The sequence below is a fragment of the Aspergillus nomiae genome (assembly GCF_001204775.2).
Source record: "Aspergillus nomiae NRRL 13137 chromosome Unknown contig00021, whole genome shotgun sequence".
NCBI classification, from domain to species: Eukaryota; Fungi; Ascomycota; class Eurotiomycetes; order Eurotiales; family Aspergillaceae; genus Aspergillus; species Aspergillus nomiae.
The window spans coordinates 144236-171320 of record NW_015378076.1 but is presented as its reverse complement, the minus strand read 5'-3'; the positions used below and the strand labels follow the sequence as shown (position 1 = coordinate 171320).

The window sequence follows — 27085 nt, the reverse complement described above, 5'->3', positions numbered from 1 at the left end:
TATGGTGAGTAGGTAGGGTTTGGGTGAGGGGAGGAGGGGGTTTCTATAAAATAGTGAGTAAGTGGGGTAGCCTACAAAGTATTCGTCTCCGCGGTCAACTGCCACAGCTGCAGGCTGCCTGTTTTGGTCTGTTGGATGGTGTCCTTGGCTTCATCTTTCGTCTCCGTGAGCAGGTATGTGCCTATGACGATGTGGTTGGGTGATGCCGGACAGGTTTGCAGACAACTGGGCGGTTGGTCCAGGTAGACCGTGGTGGCCGATTGAGGGGTTTGGGGCATTTTGGTTGAGTATAGTATAGTATAGTATATTTGAGGTCAGTATCTAATCAGTGTGCTCTATATTTAGGTGCATATGCTGCAGTAGGAAAATCTGGAGTATGATTTAAAGTATTTCTATTTTTGTGGTGCTGTGGGCGTGGGCGGTGAAATCTTTTTATTTTCTTTTTTCCCTTTTTTGGTTTGTTTTATTTTTGTTGATTGAGTGAGTGAGTGATTGGTCGAGAGATTTATATAGACTGTTGGCCATGATTGATCTATGTCTATTCTATAATGATTGAACAATGAATGTTCTCTACGAGTGTGTACTTAGAGATGTCATATTGGTGACATGTGTAATGACAAGGACGTGACTTGAACATGAAAGAAATCAATTTAATCTATTATAAGTCGTCTAAACTGTCATAATACCATCTACAACCGCGTGTACACTGTGTTGATCCCCCCGGTCGTAATCATCTTAATCGTCATGTAGTCGTCCAGTCCATATTTGCTGCCTTCACGTCCCATCCCGGAGTGCTTGACGCCGCCGAATCTAGAGCCGGTCAGTATATACTAGGTATTGAAAAAATAGGGTTAATCAAAACTTACGGTGCCGGTGCGTCGGATATGGCACCAGTGTTGATCGCAACCATGCCGAACTCGAGTCTCTCCGAGACCCGGTGCGACCTGGCCAGGTCGCTCGTGATCAGATACGACGCCAAACCGACCTCACAGTTGTTCGCGCGCTGGACGACTTCATCCTCGGTCGTGAACTTCATCAAGGCTGCTATGGGCCCGAAGGTCTCCTCCTTGGCCACCAGCATGCTATCGTCGGCATCGCCCAGGATGGTCAGCTCGTGGAAGTTCTTGCCCAGCGACGGCAGCCGGTTGCCGCCCAGAAGAACCTTGGCCCCTTTGCTCACCGCGTCCTTGATATGCTCCTCCACCTTGGCCACGCCGTTGGTCAACGGGCCGTGGGTCACGGAGGCATCCTCCAGCCCGTTGCCCACCTTGAACTTGCTGACCTCCTCGACGAACCGCTGCGCGAATCGCTCGTAGATGCCTTCTTGCACGAAGATCCGGTTGGCGCACACGCAGGTCTGGCCGGTCACCTTGAACTTGCTGATGAGCGCGCTGCTGATGGCCGTCTCCACGTCGGCGTCGTTGAACACAATGAACGGCGCGTTGCCGCCCAGCTCCAGGCTGAGCTTCTTCAGCGTGCTGCTGGACTGCTTCATCAGCAGCTTGCCGACGCGCGTCGACCCCGTGAAGGAGATCTTCTTGATGACATCCGATTCGCACATAGCCAGGCCCAGCTGAGGCGTGTTGTCCAGCGCCGTCACAACGTTGAAGACACCCTTGGGCACGCCCGCGCGCTCCGCCACCACCGCCATCGCGTTCGACGCAAATGGCGTCAGGCCGTCCGACTTCATCACGACCGTGCATCCTGCGGCGAGGGCCGCCGCGACCTTGCGCGCGCCCATGGCCAGGGGAAAGTTCCACGGCACGATCAAGCCGCACACGCCGACGGGCTCTTTGATCACTCGCGTCCGGCCCGCGGTGCTACTGTGGGGGATGATATCACCGTAGATCCGGGGCGCCTCCTCGCCGAACCACTCGAAGAAGCTGGCGGCAAACATGACCTCGCCCTCGGCGTCGGCCTTGGCCTTGCCGTTCTCGGCGGTGATGATCTTGCCAATGTCCTCCTTGTTCTCGACCAGGAGATCCGCGATGCGACGCAGGATCCGGCCACGCTGACGGCCTGGCACGGACCGCCAGGTGGGGAATGCTTGGGCGGCGGCCTCGATGGCCACGTTCAGGTCGTCCAGGGTGGATTCAGGGGCCACGCCAATCTGTGTTTCGTTTGCGGGGTTTGTGACGTTGAATGTGGCGTTGGAGTTGGAGGATACCCATTGGCCATTGATGTAGGAGCGTTCGACGAAGAGACTGGTGTCCTTCAAGATGGATGCGAATGATGATGGCATGGTGGATTGAGTATTTGGTCAATCGCAATTATCTCTGCTTGCGACTCGTAGATTATACATTTCGTCGAAGGGTGTCCTTGGACTATATATATCTCCTCCATCGCGTCTTATACTCAAAACGGTAAGGGAAATGAGAGCTCGGCTGATCCGCAACCCTGGGGAAAGAAACCTGGGATCGGGAAGCCCTTCCGATGATCGATGGAACCCGAGGGTAACGATCCAGATAGGGTCAAATTGCCGTGCCCGTAGATCGGAACGGAGTTAAGATAATATTAACTTGATGACATTTGCAACTGTGGGGTTCCCCATCTCGTCTAGGGTACGGATACTGTATGTTCTAGGCCATGGATATGTTCTAGGGTATGTTGGAACAGAACAAGATCTGTCAGCCATGCGATATGATCTGACTCAATGTCTTCGTCAGATTGATGTAGTCAGACTCGGTTTTGTTCGTATTAGAAATCAATCGTGCCTAACTATGAATCATAATCCCATTAATCATCAACTTCCCCGCATTAGCCTTATCTTACACAAGTATACAAACCAGCGTAGACTGAGCATTGGATGGACTTCAACAGTTACCCTACTTTTGCTACCACTTCCTCCAGTATTTCCTGTAGATCCATAGACCATGTCTGCACCCTTCAGCCAAGTCCCCTCTACGGCGAGAATTACCCCACACCCCTTCACGGTGTCCATTCCTCAGGAGCAGCTGACCGAGCTCCACACGTTGGTGAAGCTGTCGAAGATAGGCCCTCGGACATACGAGAATTCCCAGCCAGACGCCCGCTTCGGCATCACGTCCGAATGGCTCACGGGGATCCGAGAAAAGTGGCTGAATGACTTCGACTGGTATCGTCAACTCAATAGACTTCAAGTACACACTCCCTTCAGGGTATAGAGAACCTGACTCCGAGTAGGAAAGCGTGCGAAGCTCGGATCAACGACTTCCCTCAATTCACAGCCGAGATTGACGAGATCTGGGTGCATTTTGCGGCCCTTTTCTCAGAAAACCCTGATGCAGTGCCCATCGTGCTGCTCCATGGATGGCCCGGTATTGTAACATCTCTATCTCTTCGGCTTCTTGTGTAGACTGGGGCTCACAGGCCGTCACTCTGCAGGCAGCTTCCTGGAATTTCTCCCCCTGCTCCAGCTGTTCCGCGATGAGTTCTCCCCCAGCACCCTGCCGTATCATCTCATCGTCCCGTCTCTGCCGGGCTATGGCTTCTCCTCTGGCCCCCCGTTGGACAGGAACTACAGCTCTCACGATGCCGCCCGAGTCATCGACAAATTGATGAAGGACCTGGGATTCGAAAGCGGATATATCGCCCAGGGAGGCGATATCGGCAGCCGGGTATCCAGGATTCTGGCCGTAGACCATGCCAGCTGCAAAGGTTCGTGGTGTCTGTAGATGATATATAGTCTTCAGAACGCTAACGGTTACACAGCGGTTCATTGTAAGTTTCTTCAGCACCCCCAAACATCAGTATTGCATGGAGAAGACCAACTGCAGCAGTGAACTTTTGTGCGATCGCCACACCCCCACAGGGAGTGTCGGACGTGGACCTTACTCCCTTCGAGAAGAAAGGGCTGGCCCTCCGAGAGGAATTCCTGACCTCGGGCCTCGCATACGCCCTCGAGCATGCCACGAGACCAAGTACCATCGGCCATATCCTCTCTTCGAGCCCTCTTGCTTTGCTCGCGTGGTATTGCCCCCCCCTTTCCTCTGGTAGAGAAAAGGACGAGCCTAACTGAGACGTAGGGTCGGCGAGAAATTCCTCACCTGGGTCGACGAGCCCCTTTCCTCGCAGACAATTCTGGAGTTCGTCTCGCTCTATTGGCTGACGGACACCTTTCCGCGGGCGATCTACCCGTATCGAGAGGTATGACCCAGTTGGATGTCGTTTGTCAGGGCTAATACTTGGTCCTTAGGAGCTCCCCGTGTCGCCAGAAAAAAAGCCTCTGCGGTACATTCAGAAGCCGCTGGGGTTCTCCTACTTCCCTGTGGAGCTGTTCCCCGTGCCCAAGAGCTGGGTCGAGACGACGGGGAATCTGGTCTTTTGGAGGGAACACCAGCAGGTATGTGCTTCGCTTCGTTTTCAGAGAGAGAGAGAGAGAGAGTCGTTTGCTGACTGTTTGTTGTGCAGGGCGGCCATTTTGCAGCTCTGGAGAAGCCGAAGGAGTTGAAGGCTGATTTGACGGCGTTTGTGGAGCAGATTTGGGGAAGGGAATAGATGAGATTGTCATTATCACAGATACTCACGAGTTAGGCAGTTTATATAACTGTGATTGTTGTCCACAGATAAGCACTTTCTCCCGAAGATAGTTGTTGCGATGCGTTTAATCTGTAGTGTTCTATATAAACTACAAAGAGTACATAAATCAATACCCCACATCCACTCCCGGCAGATCAACCACTAGAAAGCTCTAGCCCCAAGCTATCGCGACAGACAAGACTCACTAAATCAATCCATACTGTGTACAACATGTCCGACACATCACAAAACCAATTCTCACCTCACTCCACGCCGAGACTTCTCGCCATCCCCTAGCACCCCTCCCAACTATTTATATTGTAAATCCCACCCATATACACACCACAATCAACTCACATCCCCAACTCAACATGCCACGACCAAAACGCCAAACGCGCACGACGGATATGTCCATCCTCGACAGCAACGAGTTCTTCTCCGACGAGTCGAGTTTTTACGGTTCGTGTCGTCTCCTTATAGTTAACTACTACTAGTAGTTAACCAGTAGTTATTTATTTATTTAATCATATGACATCATCCCCCAACAACACAAAACTAATTAGAAACCAAAAGGCTCCGAAGACGAAAAAGCCCGCCTGGAATATCTCGCCAAAACCTACGACCCGGGACCCTACTGGGAAACCATCCATCCGACTCTCTACTCCACAATCCAACATGACGCCCTAGCTGTCTCCAAAAAACAACCCATATCTGAAAACAACCCCCCAGCCAAACCCAAACCCAGCCAGCACCCTGTCCACTTCGAGCCCGAAACACCCACATCCACTGCTGCGCACAACGCCCGCAAACGCAACGAACCTGTTCACGACTTCCTGGCCCGGTTACCGCCCTCTGAAACCGAGGCGGCGGATGTTGGGCCGTGGATCTATGTCGATCATCCCGGGGCGCCGCAGGGGGAGAAGGATATTGCCGGGTTGGTTGGGCGGGGGACGGAGATGTTGAGGGCGTTTGAGGAGAGGAAGGTTGCGGTGGAGGTCGAGATGGAGGGCGCTTCGGCGCTGGCGCGGGGCCGGAAGTTGGTGCCGTTGCGGCGGGGGTTGGAGAGGGAGATCTTTGCGCTGGCGAGGGAGACCGGAGTGGTGTCGGGGAAGTGGATGTTGTTTCTTGGGGAGGAGGACGTGGATCGCGTTTGGGGCGTTGTGGTGGAGGAGACTATCGAGGGTCGGTTGGGCTTTGCGGCGAAGGTGGCCACGCGGGATGGGCGTGGGAAGGCGAGGTTGTTGGCTATCTATACCCGGGATTTTGGGGATGTCGACGATGTGCGCCGGGTGTTGGAGCGGTTGGTCGAGCTGGAGTTGGTCAGGAGGGAGGAGAGGCCCATCTATTATAAGTGTGATGCTTATACCTATCTGGAGATTACAAGTGGGAATTCGTATGGGTTGAAGGCGAGTATGTTTTCCAGTCGGGAGGTTTTGGAGCGGAAAGTTTGACATGTTTCCATCTGTGATGTATTGCATATCTGTCCATCTAATTATGATGATGATCATGCCGGTATGATCTGTCTGAGCTGCTATGGCTCGTTTTCGATATCTAATGCGATATGAGATTGGTTTGTTGAGCTTGAGCTCAACCTTCTCCTGGCTGTCCCTGATATCGAAGTGATACCCGTAGGTGAACTAGCCGAGCCAGCAGTTGCCAGACGTTCCGATAAGGTTGTTCCATGTTTGATCAAGGTGGTCCGGTCGAGCAGTACTGTGCCATCCCAGCCTGTCAGAAGGCCAGTAGCATTAACAGTGATAGGAGGCATTCTTCCAGAGGCCAGTGACAAGTATTCACAAGGTAGCCCGACTCGAGGATCGGTTGATGCAGCCATCCTTCAGGAAGCGTCATCGCTCTTCTCCATGGCCTTCTCACAAGCCTCCCGGAGCTCCTGGACGCCTTTCACACCCTCCCACTTCTGGAGCAGCTCCCGCACCTCCTCCCAATCTTTCTCAGCCTCCTCCCGACTGCCGTCCGCAACAAGCTTCTCCAACCGAGCCGGCGTACCAAGCACCCACCTCACCGTCTCCTTCTCAGCCTTCTTGCGCTCCACCTCATCCGACGCCTTCGCCTCCTTCATCCGCCGTCTCTGCTCCTCCCCCTCCTGAATCAACCCCCCAGCCGTCTCCGCCACAAAAGCAATAGCCGGTCCCAACGTTTTGGTCATCGTCAACGGCGCCCCCCGGTCATCCATGCTCTGCCGCATCTTCCCAATAGTCTCCACCGCGCGAATCAGCTTCGAGTAGTTATCGTAGACAAGCGCCTTGCGCTCACTATCCAGCGTTTTGATATCCCCGACGAGGGTATTCTCCGCCTTCAGCACCGTTGACAGCGACGACGTAGCCAGGAGATGATTGACATAGTGTTGGGCATCGAAATCGGGACTATCGAGTTCCGTCCCGGTCTGGACGACTGACGGATTCGAGGTGTCCGCTGCGTCGGTGGGTCGGGGAATGCTGCGGGATCGTCTGGCTCCCGGTATTTCGGCTGCCGAGGGTTTGAGGTTGTAGTAGTCGCGGAGGGCGGCGCGGTTGCGGCGTGGATGGAGGGAGGGGGAGACAGCACGCGCTGTGGAGGGGGTCGAGCTGGCGCTGAGGCTGAGGCCGACGTTGGTGTTGAGGGTGTCGAGAGATGGGCGGCGGGAGGATGCTGGGGTGGGCGAGTGGGCGCGTGAGGAGGTGATTGATGGGCGGGGGAGGAGACGGTGGACATTTTGATCGGTTGAGGCAGTCTAATGAGGGTGCAGGTTCAAGATACTCATATGTAAACACAACGGAGAGGTAAAGAGAAAGCGAGGCGTGGTCTGAAGGTAAAAGAACAGCTAAGGAGGTTCAGCGGTGGTCCGTTCCCCGGATTTTGTTCCGCCGCGGAATAAATAAATGAAAATCAATTAAATTCAACTACAACACACAAATCACTGCACTTCTGGACCTCACTAATGGCCAATCCCGAAGAACAAATCGCCGCCCAGCTCCTGAGCAGCAAGTCACTTCCGGTCTCAGCAGCATGGCTCAGTAATTTCATTGACTCGACTGCGCACCAGCGAAACGTGCCCCTCTCGGCCTTGACCCAGACGGCCTTATTTCGCATCCTTGCATCGGACTTTAGAGATTCTCTCTCCACACGAACACCGTCGTCGCTCCTTCCCGTCGACGTCTTAGACCCCACCGTACAAGAAAGACGACTCCAAAGCTTGATCCCTGTCCAGGTCCTCGATATCGAGGACATCGGCGCGAGTCTCTGGAGCCAAGTGGAAGCCATTGAGCGCGTGGAACGCGGAGAGGCGATCCGAGGACGGGAGATTGTGCGGACGATTAATGTGGACGCAGACCCGGAGCAGAACGCGGAGTACCGGTGGGAATCGTACTTCTGCGCAGCCAGAAACGGGAAATAGCAATGGCCCGCACCGGTTGGTCGTTCAAGATGCGGCGGGGACGAAAGCTGTCGCTATCGAGTTGAAGCCGGTTAGTGGTATTGCGCTGGGGAAATTGCCCATTGGGGCTAAGTTAGTGTTGCGCAATGTGACGGTTGCTCGTGGGATGGTGTTGTTGACACCGGAATCTGTTACGCTCCTTGGGGGAAAGATTGATTCCTTGGACCAGACGTGGAGAGAGGGTAGAAAGGAGAGACTGATAGCACGAATCACGGAAATGCAGGGGGAGTAAAAGGCTTGAGAACGGGTTTACGACTACAAGGTCTGTCCTTGAGTAGTGTCCAAGGTATGTCGGGATGCTTCTATTTCATCACTCATGCTCTAACTACAGCAGACATGTTGCAGGATGCCCTGCTCGACTATCTATAAGCGCAACTCTCATCAGGCGGAAGCCATCACACTAGTTTGTTGCAGACACCGTGTGATTCAGTTCTTCCCACCCATGCTGTTTCCATGGGGCAATCATAATCGCCCGGAGTGCGTCACTCGCCTTTCCGGTCTGTGCATATGCGGTAGATAGGTCAACGGCGTCAAGGTTGCCCCGGGGTGGGACGCTGCGCAAAGCTCTCTTAACGCCCATCTCCGCGGGATATGGTTCATCGGAGGCTGCTGCCAATTCCATCCAGCCCTGAGGCTGGTAAGGTGATCTCATCACGGCTGCCGCAGCTTCTCCAATGCGTCTTGTCTCCTCGGGAACTCCAGAGTTATCAGTGAACCCTAAGGTAGACATGGCTGTTAAAAGCTTGACCAACTTAGTCTGTTCGTGAATCTCAATATCATCTCTCGTGATCATAATCTGCAAGTCAGATTCGACGGCCTCAATGGCATCCTTGTCGGAATCGAGGATCGCGATGGCGCCCAGTAGTGTGACAGCCCCGACATGTTCGGGGTTGTTCTCCACACAGTCGAATAACTGCTGGCGAGCGACGGCCCGTTCCTCCTCGCCGCCTTTAGCCCATAGCACTTGTGCGAGAAGGCATACCACTTCAGGCGCATTGTCCGCTTCCTGGAGAGCGTCACGGAACATATCAATCGCACTGTCCATGTTCCGTAGATAATAATGCGCCAGGCCCGCGGTCAAGTGGGCTGACAAACGCAGCCTGCTGTTCGTTTCTGGATCGAACTTCTCGGCGTCTTCTTCCCCAGACAGCATGAGCGCTGTCTCCGCCTTTTCGGCGGCTTCCTCGAATTCCTGACGTGCAAGGAGGACACGAGCAATATCCGCGTTCGCCTGGGCGTATTTAGAGAGGGATGACGCTGACTCGGACACCTCGTATTCTGCCTCTACGGCGGTACAGAGGGCCCGTAGGCTGGTTTCTGCGTCTGACAGTTCGCCAATTCTCTCAGCCAAAAGAGAGGACAGATGCACGAAGGGTAAATCGGACGGATCTTGCGAACAGAGCTGGTGGAGTGCAAAGAACGGTTGGATCAGCTCTGAAACCTCATTCGAAGCCGACGAATCTGACATAAGATGATCGAACAAGCTCAACGTGTACTGCTTCTTAGGCAATGGAACTGACGAGTTGGAGATATCAAAGGCATGCTCAAACAGACCCCTGGCTTCCCGTGGGTCACCGAAAAGAAGTGCAAGGAAACCTTGCCCAATCCAAGCTTGGGAATTGTCTGGATCTGTAGATTGCGCTCGAGTAAAGGCTTCGTTGGCAAGCTGGATGTCATTGTGGATGAGGTAAAGTGCCCCCAGGTTGGTCCAGACTTGCGCAGTTCTGTCGTTGAGATGAATACTTCTCACAAAGGCATGTTGTGCGACCTTCGGGCTCATACTGGTAGTCACTACACCAAGTGCGTTCCAGAATTCAGAGTTCCCAGCCTCCAGCTCAATGGCCCGTTTGAAGCATCGGATTGCGGCCTTCAAAAACTTTCGCGATTGCTTTTTGCCTTGGCCCGTAGACACTTGCATACATCTGAAAGCCCTGTATTCTGACCAGCCAAGGTTATACCAAGCAACCGCCTGAGCATGAATGTCCTGTGCTGACACATGGATGGCGCGCTTGTATGCCAGAATCGAGGCGTACATACATCTATCCGATAGACTGCAAGTCTCATCATCTGCATTTTTCAATTCTGACAGACGATCTTGTCCGACCTCATCGACATCTGTAAGGATGTCGAAGACTGCAGACTCAAGCTGGGTAGAGAGTAGTTTCTGTACTTCATTGATTGGGGCTCTTGCAGTCTTCGACTTGACATAGGAGAAGATTGAGCAGGCATCTCCTACACCTTTCCATAAATTGAAGATGTCGACCCTTTCCAGGGCTAGAGATGTTGCTACAAGAATCGCTTTACGGGCAAGTTCAATGCAGTCGTTGAAAAGTCCCTGGTCGAGGCTCTTCCAAGAGCTTTCCGTGAGTGTATGGAGTAGTGCAATAGACACGCCGAACTCATTCGGATGGATGCTTAGGACATCCTCATATCTCGCAATAGCATCGTTGTAATCTCCAAGCTCCCGCTTGACATTCGCTAGCATGTACCGTGCGAACCAGACTTGTTCCTTATCTGAGTTGGAAAGGGAGTCCTCCAACTGTTGCGCGTGCTCGAACGCTTTCGTAGCGGCAATGTAACGGCCGGAATGGTGGTAGCTCTCTCCTAGGCCAACCCATGAATGATAATCGCCGGGTGACAGTCTTAAAGCTGCCTGGAATGAGACGATACTCTTGGCATATTGCTGCTTGTTAATCTGGACAGTGCCCAAAGCAGCATATGGCCAGCTGTAGCCCCGTCGTTTCGAACCCGGCGCAGGTTTAGCTTTGCCGGAATCCACAACGCGCTGTGACACAGCTTCAACAAGATCCCACTCTTTCTGATCCGCAAATGCCTTGGCGAGCCTCTCCGCTGCTTCGATTTCGGATGGCGATAGCTCAAAGGCTTTGTGGAAACATCTTCGCGCCCTGCCCTTGTCCCTCTTATAATCGGCGTAGAACAATCCGAGACTAGTGTAGGCAGGCGCATAATTAATGTTAGTCTGGATTGACGCAAGGAAATTAGCGTAGGCACCATTGCGGTCCTTGCGTGCCGCAGGTGATGGATCCAACTCCCACTGACAATAACCAATACGATAAAGAGTTTCTGATTTGAAATCTCTGTTCTCCGAATCCGAGTTTTGTAGTTCTTCAAGCACATCTTGGAGCCCATGAAGTCCAGAGGTAAGATCACCGGTTAGTGCCTTACTCCAGGACAGCTCGGCACGAACCTTGAGGTTCGATGGGTCTCGTGCCAGAGCACGCTCCAGGAAGTTGACGGCCTCAGTATAATCCTCGTCTACCTTGAGGATAAGCCCAATCCCAAGTAGACAGCTCGTGGATTTTGGATTTCTCTTGAGGATTTCTTCGAATATGATTTTGGCCTCAGTGTGGTTCCGGGGCGACTGATAGTAGATCAGGGCGTTTGCAAGGGCAATATTCATACAATCAGTGGTCTTTTGGAGCTTCATGCCAGACATCTTGACCAGATCTTGAATGTTGCGAAGTCCTTTGCGAGACACATCCACAACGCTCTCGTACTCTTCAAGGGTCAAGTAAAATTCACCCAAGATGCGATGCGCAACAATTGAGGATCCAGACATCTCAAGTCCTTCGACCATCAACAAAATACTGTCTTGAACACCGAGTTCATTCGTCTCGTCACTTTCATCCTCGGCGTCCTGTTCCTTTGCCTTAGAATCTTTGTCCTTCGCCTTGGGGTCTTTGGTCTCCTTTGGGAATGGTGAAAGGTTGCTGGCCAGGAAACCTTTCAGGACTCTAGTAAGACCCGCTTCTGGGAAGAATTCGATAAAGTCCTGTAAAAAGTTGTGGTCCCACTCTGAGAAGCTTTGGATATCTTGCCATTCAAGAAAGATTCTCCACGCGAGCTCGAAGGGGTGCTTGATAATGACCATATCGCGAGCTGCCACCCACACCTCCTCGCGCTTCGCTTTCTTTTCGTTTACCGGAAGAACGGCGAGAACATCGCAGCCCCGCTCTAATATCTTCTCTTCATATGTACGCCGGACCTCATCGTCATGGCTCCAGTCCACGATTCCGCGATAAAGCTGTTCGAGTTCACTCCGCCTGAAGGCCTCTCTCTTCACTTCTAGTGTAACTTGTTCAATGCGCGCACCTAGTCGTGTACGTCTTTCTCCTATCTCTCTGTTTATGAATTCTTTTTCTTCCGCTTCGGTCATCTCTATGAGGCGAAGATAGGTATGCGCAGGATGCGGGATGAGACCCTCTAGGATATCGTAGATGGGACTCGACGGTAAATGTAGTTCGAGGGCCTTTCGACATTGAGACCGTGTGCCATTTTTCTTTGTAAATTTGACATATTTATCAACAATTTCTTCGCAGCGTCGACGGTCATTTCTGGAGAGGGGTCAACTTGTGTTCTACCAAACAGCTAGAGGTGAGACAAATGGTGAACCTACGCCTCAGCAAGGATCTGGCAAAGTTTGATAACCGCCTCGCGATAAGAGTCTAGTCTGTTGTTTCCTTGCCTTTCATACAGACTGATCAGTCCTTGCCATGCTATCTTGTCGTTCTCTTTCGCACGGGTTGCTGCGAGGTAGGCATTTTCCGCATCTTTTGTCTTGTTGAGTTTATCGAGCGCAAGACCTAGGAAAACATTCCTAAAGATCGAATATACGTCAGCGGAGGATATCCCACGAGTAGAAACTGGGTTACATACGCGTGGTAGTTTTGAGGTTCTTGTTGCACAAGAGCTTTGGCTTTCTCGGCCGCAAGCTCGAAGTCTTTCGAGTCCAGTGCTGTTCGCACCGCTTTCAGGGCTGCCTTGCTTGACATTCTAGTCCAATTGCTGCATAGCCTTGCGCTAGCAGTTGGAGAAAAGTATCTGGCAGATCGCAGACCAACAAACAAGCGACGGTTGAGAAGAAAGCCAAGTTAGGCAAATGTTCGGTGTGTGGGGAAGCCGAGCGGGCGGCGGGTGGTGATACGTCAGAGGGCCGATCTCGTGGCTGCTTATCGCCCCAGACCGTAAGCACTCATCCGTCCATCTACTCACGGAGTACCCCCTTACGGCGCTTGGGAAGCGGTGTGGAACTGTGCTCTGGATCTTTTACGTCTTTCGAGATCCTCCAGATTGTATTTTTCCCGGTCGCTGTAGGACGGTAAGCGTGGATCTCATCGGCAATGTATCATTGCTGAACTATCCCTACTAACTTATCAGTTCCCATAGGTCCCGGACTAGCATTCTATGCTATTTTAAACCAAAACATACTATTTCATAACTATACTCGCTGTTTCAGACAATCATGGGAGCTCCCCGGCTTCGAATCGAAGGCGCAACCTTTAAAGACCCAAATAATCGAGAAATTACGCTTAGAGGCATCAATGTCGCCGGAGAATCCAAGTACCCCAAGAACCCTGATACCCCTTCCCATGTGCCCGACAAGTTTTTTGAGACCGACGACGTTTCATTCGTTGGTCGCCCATTCTCGCTGGATGACGCACATACGCACTTTGCAAGGCTACGGAAATGGGGCTACAATACCATAAGATATATTTTCACCTGGGAGGCTATAGAACACGCGGGTCCTGGGAAGTATGATGACGAATGGATTTCCTTTACCATCGAAGTTCTTCGAATCGCGAAGCAATACCAGTTCTACGTGTTCATGGACCCTCATCAGGATGTGGTATAGTTCCCTCCAGGCGCACTCAGTGCCGGTGCGCATTTGCTGACAACATCCAGTGGTCCAGATTATCGGGAGGATCCGGTGCACCGGGGTGGACTCTCTATGCAGCGGGGCTTAACCCAAGGACTTTCAAGAAGACCGAAGCGGCTCTTGTTCAGAATACATATGACAACCCGGCAGAGTTTCCGAAGATGATCTGGAGTACGAATTACACCCGTCTTGTCTGCCAGACAATGTTCACCCTGTTCTGGGCTGGCCGGGACTTTGCACCCAAGGCAATTATAAATGGTGTGAACATTCAAGAATACCTGCAGGGTCACTTCATCGCTGCATGTAGATATTTTGCGCAGAAAATCCACGAGGCCGGTGATCTGGAAAATGAAGTAGTTATCGGATGGGAAAGCATGAATGAGCCCCATAGAGGGCTCATTGGTGTTCAGGACATATCAGTGGTTCCGCCTGACCAACAACTTCAACTAGGGACGTCTCCTACTCCTTTCCAGGCAATCTTAACTGGATCTGGACGAGCGTGTGAGGAGACGACGTGGGCGTTCGGTGGCTTTGGCCCTCATCAGACTGGTCGGGAACTCGTGGACCCCGAAGGCGAATTGGCATGGCTGCCTGCAAGTTATGATGATCACAAATATGGCTGGAAACGAGATCCGGAATGGAAATTAGGCGAGTGTCTATGGGCACAGCACGGTGTCTGGGATCCGTCAACGGACCGACTACTCAGAAAGGACTATTTCGCTAAGAAACCTCAAAGCGGCGAACCATTGAATTACGATGTCTTTACGAACACATATTTCATGGAGCATTATAGGGCGTACAAGGATGCCATTCGAAGTGTATGGCCCGAGTCCATCATGCTTTGCCAGCCCCCTGTCATGGAAGTCCCCCCTGATCTCAAGGGCTCATTTGATGACGACCCCAACATGGTTCATGCCGTACACTACTACGATGGCCTGACCTTGTTGACAAAACATTGGTAAGTCGTGTTGCATTGCAGTTCGTCAGCTTGCCACTAATTGTTCTGCAGGAATCGACTATACAACGTCGACGTAATCGGTGTGCTTCGTGGAAAGTACCTCGCGCCAGCATTTGCTGTGAAGATTGGGGAGACGGCGATCCGGAATTGCCTGCGTGACCAGCTCAAATATCTCAGAGAGGAGAGCCTACGGTTTATGGGAGATCACCCCATGATATTTACGGAAATTGGAATCCCATATGACATGGACGACAAGCATGCGTACAAAACTGGTGATTATGGGAGCCAGATAAGTGCAATGGATGCCAACCATTTTGCCCTGGAAGGCAGCACGGCCAATGGCTTTACGCTGTGGCTTTACACAACACAGGTAAAGGGCCCCTCCATTCCCGGCTGACATGTTACCTCGAGCACCGAATAGCTAATTCAGGCTTCAGAACAATCATGAATGGGGTGATAACTGGAACGGCGAGGACCTCTCGATCTTCTCTCTCGACGACCCCGAGCTGCCGAGCGGTAAGCTGTTAGCGATTGAAAGCGCATCACGTTCGCGGTCTGACCCTCATTCTCCAGCCTATTCAGAGAGTCAGAGTAACATGGAAGATCAGCACGTGGGTCCCTCCAATCTGAAAGACGCGTTGCGACCAGCCTCCATCACTTCCGACATCTCTTCTCAGATGTCTAAAGACCACAACGGCTTTCGCGCCGCGGAGGCCTATATTCGCCCAAGTCCGATTTTCACCAACGGCTCTCTCACACACCATGGCTTCGATTTACGGAATTGTACTTTCACCATGTCATTGGAGGCCAAAGAAAAGGCCGTCCGAGGGGATCAACCCACCGAAATCTATTTGCCTGACTTCCACTTCCCGGAGATACAATCCGTGGTGTCTGTCAGTAGCGGGGAGTGGACAATCGACCATGCAGAGATTGACTCTGTGAACATCCAACGACTTCGGTGGTGGCACCCTGAAGGCAAGCAGGACATCAAGGTGCAGGGAGTCAAACGCAAGCCAGGCGACCTAGCTAAAGTCTCCGGAGAGGATATAACCTATCTGGAACAATGCCAACGTGGAGCCTGTACTGTGATGTAAGGCGGATTGACCTGAAATATCGCTCAGCTTTGACAGTGGTTGGCGCATTGGGCGTTATGACATCTTTTGTTTATTGCTGCACCGAATCATGGCAGTTTGTTCTTTGGCTTTGTTTTCTCCGATGAAATTAAAGGGGAAAAGAATGTCAATGATTTAAAGTTTCTTGATCAGATAACAAGCGTCAGGGGTAACGACTTGGAAGTAGGCCTGAGGCTGAACCAGAATGAGAATTGGATTTAACGAAACCAAAGTGATAAATGAAAAATTGAGCAATATAATTGTTACTGTGATATTCACTCGGTTGTATCTTGTGAATTGCATGGACCCGAGTCGACTACTAGAACGGAGTAGTACTATAGAGAGAACTTAGAACCAGAGAACGAGTATAAATAGGAAGCGGTGTGGGCGGAACCCCTCCGAGAGTCGGTGTGGTGATTGGAGCGGCAGCGCGTGGAAAATTCAGTGAAAGCATCTGAAAGGGTAAAGGTGGGTGGGTGTTTGCCTGATTATTCTTGGTTGCTTTACTTTTTGGTTCCCTCTTTCCCAATCACAACAACGCCCGCCTCCTGTCTTAGAAGGACTACTACTAGTCTCCCAGCCCGGACGCTCTTCCTTTAGAGTGGTGTATATTGACCTGTCGTCGTCGTCAGGGTTATTAATCCCGTTCAATCATTTCCGGGGCGGGATTCCGGACAGGCAAGAAACACTGAGCCGGACGTGCGCAGGTGCTCTTCTGGACCGTGGTCCGCCCGCTGGAACTATTCGATCACGGGTACTTGTTGATGATCTGCTGCACTTCGTTCGATCCTGTCAAACAAAACCTTAAAAAAAGTCTGCCCAAAAAGAATAAAGCACAAAACGAAAAAGCCAAAGCAAAAAAGTTAAGGGCTTGTATGAAGCCTAGGTCATGATCAAATTGGTCCAACGACTACCTAAAAGGAATTGAAGCAATCACTGCTGGACCCGTCACTAAACAAGCCCCCGGTCAATTTCAGGGTCGGGACTAGGCGAAAATGACTACCGAAGAGGATCTGTCGGAGAGCCGCATCGCAGACATCGTGCGCGCTCTGGAGCTCATCCACAATCCGTCTTCCACCAATGAGCTCCGCAGGGAGGCGTTGACGTTTGTTGAGTCGCAAAAGGAGAGCAAATCCGCCGCGCGCAACGGCTTTGTGCTGGCATCTCGGGAGCAGAACGATCCCTTAGTCCGCTACTTTGGTCTGACACTCTTGGACCATGTCTTGCGGCACACCTCCTTTACGGCTTCAGCGCAGGTGATCGAGCTGAGGGAGTTGGTCCTCAAGCTGGCAGAGGCCATCCGGCCTGAGGATCCTGCATATCTCCGCAACAAGATCCCGCAACTATGGGCGGAGATCGCGAAACGGAGCTGGGGCTTGGACTGGATTGAAATGGACCAGGCGCTTGCCCAATTCTGGGGAGCCAGCCTGGTGCACAAAGAGTTGGTTCTCTCCATCCTAGAAACTCTATCGGAGGACATCTTCTATCGGGAAGATACCGTTTCCTCTTTGCGAGGAACAGATCTCAACCGAGCGCTGGTTGAGATTTTCACGCCGCTGTCGGTTTTTGAAGAGGTCTATCCGAAAAGGGATAACCACGTCGAGCTACGGTACGGCTCTGACGGCTGGCTGCCGCGAATCTGCGAGTTCCTTCAATATTGTATTGAGAACCTTCAAAACTCAAAACAAGCGAAAGATGCAGCGCTCAAGGCACTGGCGACTCTGAAATCCGTTTTGCTATGGGCCATTCCTAAAGCCATTATTTCCTCAAATTGTGTCCCTGCTATTGCTAGAGCTTTCACTTGCTCAGATGAGCAGGTGTTGTTGGCTGCCGTCGAAGCCCTGCACTCTTTGTATAGCAGATCCAACATGGATATGGAGAGTTTCCAACCTCTTGTACACTTGATGTACGAGACGGAGTGTTTAGATATTATGCAGAAATTATACCAGTGGTCAATTGTGGGGCCAGACGACATGGACGATACCCGATACATGATCTCGAAAAAACTGTCCGAGATGCTATCGTACATCGCAGGATTCCTGGAGGAGAAGGGATTTTCTCTAGAGAGCGCGCGTGGCATGAACCTGCCTTTCTTCTTCCACCTGACAATAAGTGTTATTCAGCATCAGAGCTTGATGGTCTCGATCCCCGTCCTCCACGTGTGGTCCAAACTCTTAGCCTCTGAAAGAATAGGAAACACTGATCTGGTTACCGGTTTGATTCCTTCGCTACTAGAGATCTGCACCCAACGGCTGGTCCGATGGGAGGCCTTACCAACGGATTCCGATGATCCCACAGTAGCATTTTTAACTGACGATATCGATACTATCCCGGAAAGACATGCCTTTGTGGGCAATTATCGCAGATACTGTTCGTCAGTTATCGAAACGATCGTCCAGAAGCGGCCACAGGAAGCCATCCCCCATATTCTGTCAGGCGTCGATACTAATTTGAACAACCTCTACAATGGAGTTGAGCCTTTTAACGGTTTGTTTGGCCTTGGCAACAGTGAAAATTATGGACTAACAATTTAAAACAGCGAAATCGTTCTCAAAGAGCTCAGTTCCCCTGATGCGCGCCGATACACAGTTTGCCGTTGTAGAAGCAACTCTTAAGGGCTATAACAAATGGGTGGCCGCACACGGAAAAATGCCCCAGCAAGATGTAAGTACTGCCAACGTCACCAAATAACATGCTACTGATAAGCAACAGGAGCAAAAACGCAGTGATCTGGAGGGTATCCTGGAGAAATGGGCTTTCTCGCTAATGCAGCGGAGCTTCGAGGTTCGATTGTGCAACTAATAGAAATGACCGAACACCGCATAGCTAACTAGAGATTCAGGACCCGGTTCTCAAGCAAAGAGTCATCAAACTTATCGTTGATATTTCGTCAAAGGCTCTCGATAAGACCCCTAGCTTTGCGCTCAAAGCCCTCGAATACATTCTCATGACCCGCCTTCCTGATCAGCCCGAATTTCCTGTTTACTCTGAAGCTGTGAAGGAACTGCATGGCTTGTCCAGCCATGAGCTCAGGCGTCTCGCAATGCGCTATTCAGAGTATTTCGCCGTGAGTCCAAAACAAATACCTTTTCTGGGAACGCAAGATTAATAAGGTTTGAAGACATTCTACGACGTACTCGAACCGAAAGTCAAGGAGATCAGCTTCGCCAACCGGGTGGATGACAAACTCCAAATGGAGCTTACCTCCATTCTTCTCATAATCATGTATTAACCAAAGCTTTATCGCCGTCCTACATGTCTTTATACTGATCTTGCTAGGCAACGCGCGAATAACGTGGAACCGTATCTACGCCAGTCCCGCTTGGCATCATTTATCGAGCCCATAAGACAGGCTTGGCAAGATGAGGAGTTCAGGCAGATGAGCTCCTCTTTCGAAGGATTCTGCTCTATGCTTGGACTACAGAGCGTCGGACCGTTCATGCAAGCTCAACAAGCCCAGAAGCTGGAGGACTGGGCGTCCGTGCCTCTTGATACCGAGGGTAAGCGGATCCAGGAAGAGATGACTCGAAAGTTCCAGGTAATTCAAATATGAGCCGTGATGGTCTGAAGAGATTCTGATAGTTATGCTAGCAATTGCCTTTGAGAGGCACCAAGACGATGCTTGCTGTCTCTACAGATAAGCTCAAAAAGAGTGAACCAGCGTACGAGCTTGCGTGCAATGTCTGGCATGAGACGATTCCAATTATATTGCCGACATTGCTCGAGCTTGTCAGGTAAAATGATTCAGCATTTGCATCCTAAACCACATAGCTAACCTATCGCACAGTAATGCACATGCCTTCCACAATCCGGCCAACTGGGGCGGTCTGCCCAGTGAGATGCGGGCGGTTGTTGAGCGCATCTTAACCGACAGATTCTGGCAAGCAGGCATATCTACTGGTAGTCGGGATGAGTTCTACGCTAAAATCACCGCTTCGCGGGCATCGCTTGAAGGGTTTGCGTCCTCGGTCAGAGGTAAGATCAGAGCAGTTAGAGAATCCTGCTACTCGATGCTCTACAGCATGAGCAGACTACGAGAGCACTTCTATGGGTTTGCAGAACTTCCAGGGCCTTTGTCTCAAGCTCTATTCAAGGACTCAGCCTGCCTTTCTTCACATCAGTTCTCTGTGCTTCTCAATATCGCGAGATGCTTAATTGACGATTGCCCTGTTCGCTTCCGTGCACAATTCTTGCCTCCGATGCTCTCAACCTTGTTCACCAACATCGATAAAAAGGTTACATCAGAATGGGCTCTGATCGAACAACAGAGAGAGGGTCTTGCCGACGCAGATCTGACTGATGAGATGAAATCCGAAAGTATCCTTCGACAATTGACGTATTCTGCGGTGATCATGGTGGCGAGCCTTCTGGATCCACAGAGAGGGGGTAAGTAACCGCATCCTCATGCCCTGCATCTTCAGCTAATACTTCAATGATAGACCCTGATGAGGAACCTGTGGACCCAAGCGCAGCACATCCCCAACCTGCGCTCTCTGACTCCATACGTCATTTCGTCCTCTCCTCGCCGGAGATCTTTGAGCCTTTGATGCTGTTCTGCACTCATGCGCTTCGTATGCGTGATACCCGATGCTGCAGCATCATTACACGCGTTATCCGATCCATTCTACAGGACTTCGCCCCTCCCAATAACTCTCCAACAACAGTCCAAATTCGTGAATTCATATGCTCCGAGGTTCTTAAAGCATGCATTACATCCGTGCATGAGCCCTACTTTGTCGACATGCAAAAGGATCTTGCCCAGCTTATCTCCTCAATCTGGGTACTCTATGGATCGAGCACGCCTACCCCGCGCTCTGTGATTCTCAGCCTGCCTGGCATGGACGAGCAGAGGGTAGCAATGACAGAAGCGTCCCTCGTTAGATCTACCGCCGCGCGCCAACAGCGAGCTCTCATTCTGGATCTCTTGGAAGGTCTGAGGGGCGTCAGCATCGCCGAGCAAGGAAAGATTCTGGGCTCGCGAGAGGAACGCCGCAAGGCCCGCAGCGCTTTACAGGAAAGATACATGACTGCCGAGATGGAAGGCCAGCAAAACAACAAGGTTGATATTAATGACGGACCGGATCTGACCGGTGTGGCGGACATGTTTGGTTAGAAGGGTTTCCGCGTATATACTGGATAATGACTGCCTCCTTCACTTGCTTCTGTATAGTACGACGGTTCGCGCCATCCCCTTCCGTTGACATGCCCCAATTTCCTTGATATCCGTCATTCTGGCTTTTCTGGACACAAAGATAGAGTACACACCGTTAAAAGCCTTTCATAGAAAGTACCTTTTAGCCATCACAATATATTGATACTGATGACTACACCTGTTCATTCGATGCAGTCCTTACTCTCTGTACTGAATAGATATTGGAACTCTTTTTTAACCCAGTAAAAAAACACATATTGCAAACTAACCACTCTCCTTTAGACGGTATATCTACATCATACAGTGCCCCTTCCAGCTTTCCTATCGTCTTATTGATCTAACAGGCCCCGCACAAAGACTCCGAATTGTGTTGTAACCATAAATCAGGACCCGTCCACCGAGGTGCTCAAGTAAGCATGCAAAGTTAACATAAACGAATCCAAACACATGACAATTGCAATCGCTTATTGAGAGACCTTGGTGGGTGTGTATACGAAAGTAGGGCGGACGAAGCTGTATCAGTCAGTTAATCAGTACATGCAGCAATAATGACACTAGAGGGAGGACTATACCGCTCAGAGTGGTAGACCTGGGACTCGGAGCCCAAGAGCTCCTTCTCGCGGGCCTTGTCGGCGAAGTGACGACGGACCTGGTCGCGGTCCTCTTCGGCCTGGAGGAGAGGGAGGATGTGGAGACGGCCCCAAACCTTTTCGCGGGCAAGCTCACTATATGCAATCAGCCACTGTGCTTCTTTTGCGTTCGATCCGGGTGAGGGGGAAAGCGGTGGGTTACGTACTTTTGTTCGCGGATGCCGTGGAATAGCTTGTAGTAGCCGTAGCCCATTAAGAGGTGCATACCGACGAGGTAGGTGATGGGGCGGAAACCACGGGCGGGGATGTTACGCTGTTGAGCATGTTAGCCAGGGCGTCCTTGAGGCAGGTTCACGCCGGCAATGGGGCGTGATAACTGATGCGATTCAAGTAGACATTTGGGCCGATGATTCCAGGGCAATTGAACACCCATGCGGGAAAATCGGACATGCTGCACATACCTTGTATTGAACTGGCCCGTAGCCCCCAACGGGGGGCATATCCTGAGGCATTTTGACGACTGACGGACACAGCAGCCTTCAATGTAATCTTGGGATATCCGTAGGGAAGATCCGCCGATGATGCTCGACGAAGTTGGAGTGGTGGTCACGTGCGACGGCTTTGGTTTGGTAATGCGGGCTGCGCTGTCGCTCATTGGTTGCTGGGCATTTTTTGGTGCTTGTTCCCGGAGCTTGGAGTTCTCTTTAGTTTTGAGAAATTACGATTCACCGCGACAGGATAATCTATTTGGTTTGACGCTGATATCGCACAATGGAGGACGACGAAAGGCCTAGGAAGTACCCCAAATTGAGTAATGACGACGGACAGGAGGATCCGGAGCCTACAATGACTGGAGCTGTGGGATCTGTTCCCCACGAGGACGCCGCCCAGCCCACTACGCAGAATGATGTCGCAACAGCAGCGAATGGTGCCGATGACAAGCCAAAGGCTGGACAGCAAACTGTGGATGAAAGCAAAGAGGATGCGCCCAAAATATCGAAGAGGCAATTGAAGAAACTCCGTCGCAGAGAACAGTGGGACGCGCAGAAGGATCAGCGCAGGACTCAACGCAAAGAAAAGACGGCCGCAAGGAAACAGCGCAGGCGCGAGGCATTGAAAGAGGCAAGAGAGGAAGGTGGCCAAGAAGCAGTAGACCAGCTTCTTCAGACCTGGCAGCCAAATCGGCAAAAGTTCAAGCAATCGACTTTGTTGCCGATCACTCTTGTTGTGGACTGTGGCTACGACGACTTGATGCTTGAGAAGGAACGGATTTCCCTTTCATCACAACTTACGCGCTCGTACTCCGATAATCGGGGAGCGCCCTACCGTACTCACATGGTGTTCTCTTCCTTCAATAAATTACTCAAGGAGCGTTTCGACACAACCCTAGCAAAGTCATATAATAATTGGAAGGGAATCCGCTTCATGGACGAAGATTTTGCGCATGCTGCAGAACAGGCAAAGGAATGGATGAAGGAGCCCAATGGAGGTCAGTTGGCGGGCATGTTTGCTAACCAGACGGACGCAGCGCCTGAAGACGGAGAGATTGTGTACCTCAGCAGTGACAGCCCAAACACGCTGACAGAACTAAAGCCATACAGTACCTACATAGTCGGAGGACTGGTGGACAAGAACCGTCACAAAGCAATTTGCTACAAAACGGCAGTGGAAAAGGGAATCAAAACCGCTAAATTGCCTATTGGGGATTACATTCAAATGGCCTCGCGCCAAATATTGGCGACCAACCACGTTGTGGAGATTATGATCCGATGGCTGGAACTCGGCGATTGGGGTGAAGCTTTCATGAAAGTTATTCCTCGGAGAAAGGGTGGTACACTGAAGGATTCGGGGCGAGCTTCTGAAGATCCATCGCAGGAAGGCGATGTTGCCGAAGCTGACTCGGATGAAGAAGCGGAAGCTGCTGAACCAGAAGATGAAGCTGCTGAACTACAAGCTGAAGCTACTGCTCCTAGTACCAATCCTTGATACCATATAGACAAAAAACAATCTTAATGAACCTTATGTTCAGTCGACAGTATTGTACATAGCACAGTACTATACAAGCACGTGACTAGATGACACGTTCCAGCCACATGGTCGTAGCGCCACAGCGCCACAGCGGTTGCCACTGACGATCGATGACGGAAGATCAACACAAACAACTTTTCCTTCGTTTTTTACCAAACAAGACCAGCAGTTCTGGAGATCAGAGAGCCTCCCTTGCTTTGGTGAATATCGCGGCACTGTCATTTGTATCGTCAGCTGCTTGGTGATGGTCCTCTCCTCCTAGTATCATCTCGGTTTTTCTTTTTTCATCTTCTTTTTTCCCTTCATAGTCGTCCTCTTCTCCACCACATCTTATCTGACTTCCTACCGAACCCCTGTTCTTTTCCACTCCTGGAGTAAACAGCCGCTGTTGCTCAGACAGCCAGAGATCGCAGCCATGTTTATGATCCGCAACGGTATGAGCTTACTTTTCCTTCCTCCACCTCCCTTTTATTCTGCCCCTCTTTTAATCTCCAATCTTTATTACCCCGCCATCCACCCCTCCTTCACTTTATTACCTCCCTATCATTTCACTTTCCCTTGACATCCCTATCTGACACTAACGCGTTATCCCTTGGCTTCTAGTGAGCAAGTTTCTCTTCGGGGATACTTCCAAAGAGTCTATCATCGAGATCCCTCAGGGGGAGCTTTATCTAGTCCGGCCTCTGTCACCCAAGGGCTACTCGGAACTAATCTTCAAGGACGCGGCCGCGTCGATCCGACGTACCGGACAGGAGTATCAATATCAACTTGTGATCCAGAGAGCTTACGAGGAGGGTGAGGAAGAACTAAGCGCCGACGAAGACGAGCAAGGCGGCGTGGATAACTTCGACAAGGACGAGAAGATCTTCCTTCTTGACGAGGCTTTGCACTTCCGTACTGAAGTCCGCGAAGGGGGCGCTAAGGTTCTTGCTTGGAGAGACCTGAGCGGTGATATCGGCGACCTGTACGAGTTCGTTTGCGACCCGTCTGTACCGTCGGATAAGATCCCTACTTTTGAGCTGGCTGCCTTCCAGTGCCAGTACGAGCGGAAATACAGACAAAGTGCCCAAAAAGCAACCGAGCAGGATCTTCAGCAGTTCTCGTACCAAGAGGAGAAGCCCATCCCCTCTGCGAGCCCCATCTCATCACCAACCAAGTCTCGCGCTCACTCGCTTACTTCCGGAGAGTCAGCCGCCGCGATGGCCAAGGATGTTGAATATCAGAAGTCGAAAGGACAGATCAAGCCAGCTGACAATGGAGAGGAGCCCACTGTGGCACCGCCATCGGCTGTGCAGCCTGAAGCTACGGAAGTTCTTGCAAAGGAAAAGGCTGAGCTGCATATGTTTGACTTCCCAAGTGGAACATTCGTTATCCAAGACGCTGATGTGACTGCCACTGTGTCCGAGGTCGGTAACTGGCAGTATTGGCTTCAAATCAGCGGAACTGAGAAGGAATGGCTTGGACAGGCTGTTGTCGCGGATATTAACCCTGTCTTTAACTTTGAATATCTTTCCTTCATCTTCAACCACTACGCTGAGGATGGGTCCGCATACTCTTGGCTTTTACGCTTCAAAGACCAAGAGACTGAGGAACGCTTCCAGGAGGGTTTGATGCAAGCGCTCTGGGAACAACTGAACGAGATGAAATGGGTCAAGGTGAAGGAGGACGACCGGGAATATGTTTTGGATGCGTTCCAGGACCTTACCATGGAGGACGCAGCCGACAACCAGGAGGAGGAAGAAGAGGAAGAAGAAGAAGAGGAAGATCAGTACGACGGTCAACGCAGTGAACACTATGACAGTGATGAAGAAGAGGATGATGTGGTTACACACGATGATGACGGTAATGTCAACTCGCAACTTGCAGTCGGCTACAAGCACGATAGATCGTTTGTTGTCCGTGGTTCCAAGATTGGTGTCTTCAAACACACGCCAGACAACAACCTTGAGTTCTCTACCACTATCTCCAAGGTGGAGACACCAAACGGCAAGCTGTTCAGCCCCAAGAAGGTTATGTTGCATGCCGAGGACTCCAACATGGTTCTTCAAAACGGGGATGACCCTAACTCTCTCTATCGCATGGACCTGGAGTATGGTAAGATTGTCGACGAGTGGAAGGTTCATGACGATATTCCCGTCAACACATTTGCACCAGAAACCGTAAGTCTAACAAACATCAAATGAGTACATCTGAAGCTTTGCTAACTGTGACAGAAATTTTCCCAAATGACCAATGCTCAAACCTTCGTCGGAGCCTCTCAGAATGCGCTCTACCGCATTGATCCCCGTCTGGCAGGCAACAAACTTGTCGATGCGGATCTGAAGCAGTATGCTAGCAAGAACGACTTCTCGTCCGTGGCCACGACTGAAAAGGGATACATCGCGGTCGCCTCGAACAAGGGAGATATTCGCATGTTCGACCGCCTGGGAATCAACGCGAAGACCCATATTCCTGCGCTTGGCGAACCTATCATTGGTCTAGATGTGTCCGCCGATGGCCGCTGGGTTCTGGCTACATGCCGTACCTACCTTCTTCTCATTGACTCGCTGCAGAAGGAAGGCAAGAATGAAGGCAAGCTTGGTTTTGAGCGTTCATTCGGCAAAGACGCTAAACCCCAACCTCGTCGTCTTGGTCTCCAGCCGGCACATGTCGCACAGTTCCAACATGAAACCAAGAAGCCTCTCGCTTTCACCCAAGCTCGTTTCAATACGGGTGTTGATTCACAAGAGACGTCGATTGTTACGGCAACGGGTCCTTTCATCGTCACATGGAGCTTGAAGAAGGTGCTTGCTGGGCGCAAGGATCCCTATACGATCAAACGGTACTCTGAAGAGGTTATGGCAGACAACTTCCGATTCGGCTCTGACAAGAACGTCATCGTCGCCTTGCCAAACGAGGTCAACATGGTTGCCAAGAGAGCTCTCCAGAAACCCACTCGCGAGAGCATCGCAGGGCCCCCAGTCACCCCAAGCCGTCGCAGCACCCGGTGGGGCAGCCGTTTGGGACGAGATGATATTGTCAACTCTCCATACTAACGTCCGGCCCCGTTCTCTAGTCAAGTGACTTTGACTTATTTCATTACCTCGTTTTTCTTTTCTTGTACACTGCATACCCCCTTTTGTCTTCCTTTTGCTTGTTTATTGCCTTTCCCCCCCCCTCCTTTAATAATTTCTAGACGTTCTTGCACCACTTCTATGATCTTCTTATGCAATTTCCGATACGATAAACCATGGACGATCTTTCTCCTGAGGGCGATATGGTAGCTTACCAAAGAGATGGAAAGGGTGGGATTGAATGATGGTCTTTGCAATCTCGAGATAAATCTCTAGTAATACTTGAGTACGAATTATGAATTCTGAACGACATCTCTCCAGTAATGAGTGCTATAAATATTCAGGAATCGCCGACCACTTTACGTATGTGAAGTATGTATCGCTCATGAAGTAGCATAAACTTTTCTCTTTCCTATCAACCTGGAAACTGTAAGATTCAACAACAGTGCATAACACGATGAGACCAGCCACACCGTGCACGGGTATTATAAGTAGATAGATATATCCAAACGGCTCGACAAAGACCGGCTAACTGACGTACTAAACAAGGCACCCAAGTCCAACATACACCACAATCCACCAAGA

General features: G+C 51.1%; 10 protein-coding genes across 10 annotated transcripts; 6 read left to right on the top strand and 4 right to left on the bottom strand.

The window, feature by feature from the left end:
- Positions 1-689: 689 nt before the first annotated feature.
- On the bottom strand, positions 690-2242 carry ANOM_001200 (NAD-dependent succinate-semialdehyde dehydrogenase; the record flags this gene model as incomplete). Its single annotated transcript, XM_015546457.1, has 2 exons — positions 690-810; positions 867-2242. 2 exons carry the CDS (start codon positions 2240-2242, stop codon positions 690-692), a joined length of 1497 nt encoding a protein of 498 aa, XP_015410908.1.
- Positions 2243-2873: 631 nt separating this feature from the next.
- Positions 2874-4476, top strand: ANOM_001199 (epoxide hydrolase family protein; the record flags this gene model as incomplete). The annotated part of the gene is made up of 8 exons (XM_015546456.1): positions 2874-3094; positions 3163-3296; positions 3364-3636; positions 3691-3699; positions 3756-3948; positions 4005-4125; positions 4175-4321; positions 4390-4476. The coding sequence occupies 8 exons, from the start codon at positions 2874-2876 to the stop codon at positions 4474-4476; spliced, it is 1185 nt and encodes a 394-aa protein (XP_015410907.1).
- A 392-nt stretch (positions 4477-4868) lies between these two features.
- On the top strand, positions 4869-5948 carry ANOM_001198 (DUF1917 domain-containing protein; the record flags this gene model as incomplete). Its single annotated transcript, XM_015546455.1, has 2 exons — positions 4869-4956; positions 5071-5948. 2 exons carry the CDS (start codon positions 4869-4871, stop codon positions 5946-5948), a joined length of 966 nt encoding a protein of 321 aa, XP_015410906.1.
- Positions 5949-6334: 386 nt separating this feature from the next.
- Positions 6335-7258, bottom strand: ANOM_001197 (uncharacterized protein; the record flags this gene model as incomplete). Its single annotated transcript, XM_015546454.1, has 2 exons — positions 6335-7146; positions 7255-7258. The coding sequence occupies 2 exons, from the start codon at positions 7256-7258 to the stop codon at positions 6335-6337; spliced, it is 816 nt and encodes a 271-aa protein (XP_015410899.1).
- A 177-nt stretch (positions 7259-7435) lies between these two features.
- Positions 7436-7891, top strand: ANOM_001196 (putative RecQ-mediated genome instability protein; the record flags this gene model as incomplete). The annotated part of the gene is made up of 1 exon (XM_015546453.1): positions 7436-7891. The coding sequence occupies one exon, from the start codon at positions 7436-7438 to the stop codon at positions 7889-7891; it is 456 nt and encodes a 151-aa protein (XP_015410930.1).
- Positions 7892-8330: 439 nt separating this feature from the next.
- ANOM_001195 (SKI complex subunit tetratricopeptide repeat protein SKI3) lies at positions 8331-12723 on the bottom strand (the record flags this gene model as incomplete). The annotated part of the gene is made up of 3 exons (XM_015546452.1): positions 8331-12285; positions 12348-12548; positions 12608-12723. The coding sequence occupies 3 exons, from the start codon at positions 12721-12723 to the stop codon at positions 8331-8333; spliced, it is 4272 nt and encodes a 1423-aa protein (XP_015410901.1).
- Positions 12724-12954: 231 nt separating this feature from the next.
- Positions 12955-15768, top strand: ANOM_001194 (sterylglucosidase 1; the record flags this gene model as incomplete). The annotated part of the gene is made up of 6 exons (XM_015546451.1): positions 12955-13049; positions 13118-13577; positions 13634-14565; positions 14617-14935; positions 15003-15081; positions 15139-15768. Coding segments are annotated over 5 exons (2250 nt in total), but the record flags the coding sequence as incomplete, so codon positions are not given.
- Positions 15769-16672: 904 nt separating this feature from the next.
- Positions 16673-20790, top strand: ANOM_001193 (karyopherin MSN5; the record flags this gene model as incomplete). Its single annotated transcript, XM_015546450.1, has 9 exons — positions 16673-18164; positions 18217-18341; positions 18390-18461; positions 18520-18744; positions 18799-18902; positions 18957-19215; positions 19269-19411; positions 19465-20063; positions 20117-20790. 9 exons carry the CDS (start codon positions 16673-16675, stop codon positions 20788-20790), a joined length of 3693 nt encoding a protein of 1230 aa, XP_015410903.1.
- A 503-nt stretch (positions 20791-21293) lies between these two features.
- ANOM_001192 (putative NADH-ubiquinone oxidoreductase subunit GRIM-19) lies at positions 21294-21931 on the bottom strand (the record flags this gene model as incomplete). Its single annotated transcript, XM_015546449.1, has 4 exons — positions 21294-21342; positions 21402-21554; positions 21626-21732; positions 21881-21931. 4 exons carry the CDS (start codon positions 21929-21931, stop codon positions 21294-21296), a joined length of 360 nt encoding a protein of 119 aa, XP_015410902.1.
- Positions 21932-22190: 259 nt separating this feature from the next.
- Positions 22191-26550, top strand: ANOM_001191 (uncharacterized protein; the record flags this gene model as incomplete). The annotated part of the gene is made up of 3 exons (XM_015546448.1): positions 22191-23391; positions 24051-25606; positions 25661-26550. The coding sequence occupies 3 exons, from the start codon at positions 22191-22193 to the stop codon at positions 26480-26482; spliced, it is 3579 nt and encodes a 1192-aa protein (XP_015410905.1). The 3' UTR covers positions 26483-26550.
- Positions 26551-27085: the final 535 nt, after the last annotated feature.